Here is a 5,100-nt window from a genome sequence, read left to right on the forward strand (position 1 = left end):
GGATTCAAGCTACATGTGTAGATAGTCCAGAATTCCTCACAAAGGACTGGACAAAAGCCATGTACGAAGCCAGCGATTTTGTAGAACACTCTATCTCAACAGTGAGCATTGCAAAGCCATGGAAGATAAAGCATGAGTCAACAGGGCTGTACAGTGCGGATTTCAAGTTGAAGAATACTTGGTCAGGCACCCTCGCCACAGAGAGAGAGATCCATATAATGAGTGAATGAAGAAAGGGCCCCTGAAAGGAAAAGTCAAAGTCGCAATGAAGCCTGAAGAACAGCCACAGGTGGAAAAAGGAAACACAACAAAGAAGTGACTGTAATATGGTGTAAATAATGGGAGACGAATGTATCAGGTATAGTTCACATACCCGACTGTAGGATTTCCTCCAATGGCCGACGAAGATGAAATGCGAGGGAAAAGTTGAGATGTCAAATCAATTGGAACAACTGGACAATTGGAACAAATTCCAGGAGGAAGAAGATAAGGAGGAATAAGCTAATCAAATCAAAAGTCAAACCCATTTGGTGAGGGTAGAAGTGGAAAGATCCCAAACAGGGGAATACTGCCAAGAGATAGAGTCGGGAATGGGTACCACAGAAGGAAGCTGTGCAGGTAATATAACAACGAAGAGTACGGACCGGACATAGAAGTCTATCCGGATTGGGATGAGGGTAGAGATGAAAAATAGAAGGAAGGAAAATAGGTGAAAAAGATGAGCTACCCTCCATAGCCACCAACGTCTTTGGGAGAAAGGAACGATCCGAATAAAGGAGAATATAGGCAGGGTGGTAAAATATACATGAAAAATCAATGACATAAAAGTACATAAAAATGTACATGATGGCATCTCAAATCAGACTTTAGCAAGTGGAAAAGCATGCCTATAAAATTCTTTGTTTGTTTGGTTAAATTATCCTGTTAATTCAATCCCAATTACTTTCAGTATAAATAAGTTCAAGTGTATTAAAAATCAGAACAGAGTGCAGATAAAGATAAGGTAGGTGACTGAGAATGAGATATCCACTATTTGGAACAGACCCTTCCTTTTCTTTGAAGCAACTTCTATTTTCTTGTATTTTTTCCTTTCTTCTTTTTCAGCTTTAGTTATTCTTTTCAAAATTCTAGGGAATATGAACCCTCTAGAACTTCCATGCAATATATATATATATACACATATACATACTTCTAATATATATAAAACAAAATCTATGATCATTTGGAATTACAAACCATACAATACAAGAGTCGGCTGAAAATAACTTAGATTTATAACTAATTCAAGCCTAATTTCTATGTTTGCAGTCTTGATGATATATATAATTTATTCCTTCTCCCAGCATGTGTGGTTAGTGGGAATGCATTTCAGAATTTGGTACTTGTTTGAAGTTCATGTTAATACTAAAAATTTCAAAATCAAGTCACTAGTGAAAAGATGCCTCATATATCAGTTTCAGTTTGACATAAAAATCAATGCAGTCTAAACAATCTCAGATTGAGCCTACTAGTACTAATATTTTGTCTCCTCCCCAGCACCCCTACTCCATCTACCAACATTTTCTAACAGGATTTGAACGAAATAGGTGGAGAACCACTTTGACAGTAGAAATGGGAAAAAAAAAACTGTCAAATGGTAGACATTTCTCTTCCCTGAAGTCAAACTGTCATGAATAATCATTAAATATTTTACATATTCTAATATCTAGTGCTGTTTACTTTAATCATATAAGCATCTTTAGCATAATAATAAGAATTTAATGGAAAATATTGTATTACAGTGTACCAATAATATGGTGCTTCATAAAAATTAGGAACACTATATTTTGGTTAGAAAAAGAAAGCTGTAAGAACTTTGTACACAAGACAATGTTTTTCCTTGATATCATACACTCATAATACTAAACTGTATGAATCAGGCTTATTAGCTCTCTCTGTATATATATAAACAAATACTTACACTGGGAGTAATATCTAGATGAAATATCTGTGGTTGCATCCAGTTTTCCACATTTTTCAAACAATCTTTTAAAAAGATGATAACTTCAGTCATATCAATTATTCTAGACTGCAACTGTACTGAATTTAAGATTTTTTTTCTGTGTGTATAAAACTGAAGCTGTTCTTCCATCCTCTTTACTGCCAGAGTTTTACCAAGACAAGGTCGAGCAGAGCTTATAATTCTTGTAAGATATCTGTTGGAGTCTACTACAGCAGCACTTAATACAGTTGAAGTGTGCTGAAGATGGTTATGGACATACTTCCTCAAATACTGAAAATTAGGACTTGGGAATCTCAGCACAATTTGTTGCTCAAAAGCAGTTATCACATAAGAACTTTTCTCTTGCTCTCTGCTACAAAATATAACAAGATGCAGTGTTTCTGACAGGATACCTGTGAGATAACTCTCCAGTGTTTTGCTATTTTCATAATCAAGCAAATGGCCATTAATCAAGCTGAAAATCTTTCCTTCTTTGTCCTCCATAGCTCGGCTTATCAGCAAAGTAACTTCCTCAATAGAAGTGTTTTTTTGGCACACAAGAACTTCATCAACTCTTGGAAGAGGCTTTTTCTCATCCTCACTATATACAGAAAGTACTGAACTGTAGATATCTGATTCAGGTACCACAACTAGATTGACCTGACCTTCTTGAAGATATTCTGGCCACATACGAGTTATATTTACTTTCTTTGACTTTTTCTTAAGTAACCTTAACATTTCTCCTAAGTGGGTAATACTAATATAATCAGTAATGCTGGTAACTGTAACTGAATCAAGAAACTCTTTCCATATTGTCTTTAACTTTGTTAAAAAGTTCTCTTCAGAACAAGAACACATCTTAACAATTTCTTGTGTGATATCTCTTACACTGCTAAGAGTCATATCAGGCAGATAATTTTGATGATCTGATTGTCTGAATTTATTATTCAAACATGTATCTTCCTTGTTGATGAAACATGCAGTATCACCATTTTTAGCCTGAGTTTTGAAATTAGTTTTATCACTGACAAAATCTTCTCTAAAATAATTTTCAACTAGTATATCATCATCAAATTCTTCCAGTATCTTCATATCAGCTTCATCAATAACAGAGCCTTCACACTCATTCAGTACCTTATTGTCTACTTCATCAAAGATGAAGTCATCAGTATTTTCACCAAGTTCCTTATGATCAGTATCATCAATGATGGAACTATTAGAACCTTCACTTTCATCAAGTTCCGTATGATCAGTATCATCAATGACGGAACTATTAGAACCTTCACTTTCATCAAGTTCCGTATGATCAGTATCATCAATGATGAAACTATTAGAACCTTCACTTTCATCAAGTTCCTCATGATAAGTTTTATCATTAATGCCACTTGTAGCTTTATTCTTATCTAGAACCTTGTGATGATCCATATCTGTATTATCACTATCACTGAAAACCTTATGATCAGTTTCAAAACTCATTGAACCATCAGTATTCTCATCAAGAACCTCAAGGTTCATAGTTTCATCAGAGGTGATACCCTCTGTAATTTCAGTTCCAAAGACCTTAATGTCAGTTTGGAGATTTTCTATATTTTCATCAACAATCTCATGATCAGCTTCTTGAAGAATTGTGTCAAGAAGTTGATGATCATTCATATGGTCAATGCACCATTGTAACATGTCATCCACATTCTGAGATTTTATATCTAAGATACAAGCTTTCACAACTTTCTCATCTAAGCCATTAGATATTAAGTCACTCACACACTTAGCAGCTGTTATGCTATTTTGTAGATTTTGATGACTTTCAGGATTTTCTTTATCCTCTTTATTAGTAATTTTGGCACTACTTTCCAAAACATTTTTAATAAGCATGTATATTTCATCAAATGTACAGTTTTCCTTCACTAACTGGAGGAGGAGGAAAGTATCAAGTGGAATTTTACTTATTTTTCTGGTGTAGATCTGTGCAAAACTAACACAAAGTATGACAAGTTGCTTTACACTGTATAGATTTAGTTCACTGTACTCCTTTCTCTGACGATCTATGTAAACTTGCCATTCATTTGAACACCATTCTAAAAATTCACAAAGTTTTGGAAGCTCATTCGTCACTGTTTCTGTACTATGCAGGCATTCAGCACTGTTACCAAAATCCACACAAACTTTAACTTTTTCATAATGATCACAAAACACAAACGCAGTCCATGTAAAAAAAATAACACAACCAGCTTGATGAAGTTTTAGATACGCAGTACCAAGCCTTTCAACTCCTTCTAAAATCTAGAAGAAGAAAAAAGTAATGTAAAACTTAATTTTGTAAAATTAAATAATGATTTCAAGCGAGTTTTTTAATTGGCTTTATAACTAAAATTGAACATATCAATTCACTAAATCAAATCCTACAGTAAATGGAATTTGTGATATAAACCAAAATAATTCATCAAAACAATTTTTTTCAACTACATTTCTGTTTTCTATTATACATTTCAAATCTAAAGAACAGTATCATATATTATTAAAGCCTTTATCTTTTAATGAAAAGATTCAAAAATTTAATACCTGAAGTTAGCATTCCTTACCTTTAAATGGCCAAAAAGTTACTCAACCAGTAAACAACACATGAACCAGATGTTATGGTTCATAAAGCACTATTATGTTACAAATATTAAAGTATTCCTAAACAAAGTTCCTAATAAAATTATCCCATTTTTCAACCCCTAAAACATTACTACAAATATTTTATCAGGGGTATTATATACATGAATATGATAAATGATCATGTGTCAATATCAATTTAATACATGCTAAGCTTAATACACCAAAAGAGGATAAGCTAATAAGAGAGGAACTCAACACATGCTCAGTCAATTTCACTGACCACGTTACCTCTTTGTACTCGTTTAAAGTCATTATATATTTAATACTTCTAACTTTCAATAGTATGTCTTTCAGTTAACATTATAAGTCTTTCACATACAAAAAATCATACTTTTTGTGAAGTACTTTTAATAAAATAAAATAAGGATTTGTCCATGAAGTATATTGAGTATTTGATTTGAATAGTCCATGCATGTACAAAGTAATTTTCATGTTAAAATAAAAAATTATTTCCTCATCTC

At 33.1% G+C, this 5,100-nt stretch overlaps 1 protein-coding gene across 1 annotated transcript in view; it reads right to left on the reverse strand.

Moving 5' to 3' along the window:
• Nucleotides 1–373: 373 nt before the first annotated feature.
• Nucleotides 374–5,100, reverse strand: part of LOC106470493 (E3 ubiquitin-protein ligase rnf213-alpha-like) — a gene marked incomplete at its 3' end in the record, with an annotated part of 77,819 nt that continues 73,092 nt past the window's right edge. The window contains exons 18-19 of the mRNA XM_022399108.1: nucleotides 1,961–4,261; nucleotides 374–501 (exon numbers count right to left, since the gene is read on the reverse strand). Of these exons, the coding sequence (XP_022254816.1) occupies nucleotides 374–501; nucleotides 1,961–4,261 (2,429 nt within the window). The remainder of the gene's footprint in view (nucleotides 502–1,960; nucleotides 4,262–5,100) is intronic.

Source organism: Limulus polyphemus, unplaced genomic scaffold (assembly GCF_000517525.1).
Source record: "Limulus polyphemus unplaced genomic scaffold, Limulus_polyphemus-2.1.2 Scaffold4039, whole genome shotgun sequence".
NCBI lineage: Eukaryota > Metazoa > Arthropoda > Merostomata > Xiphosura > Limulidae > Limulus > Limulus polyphemus.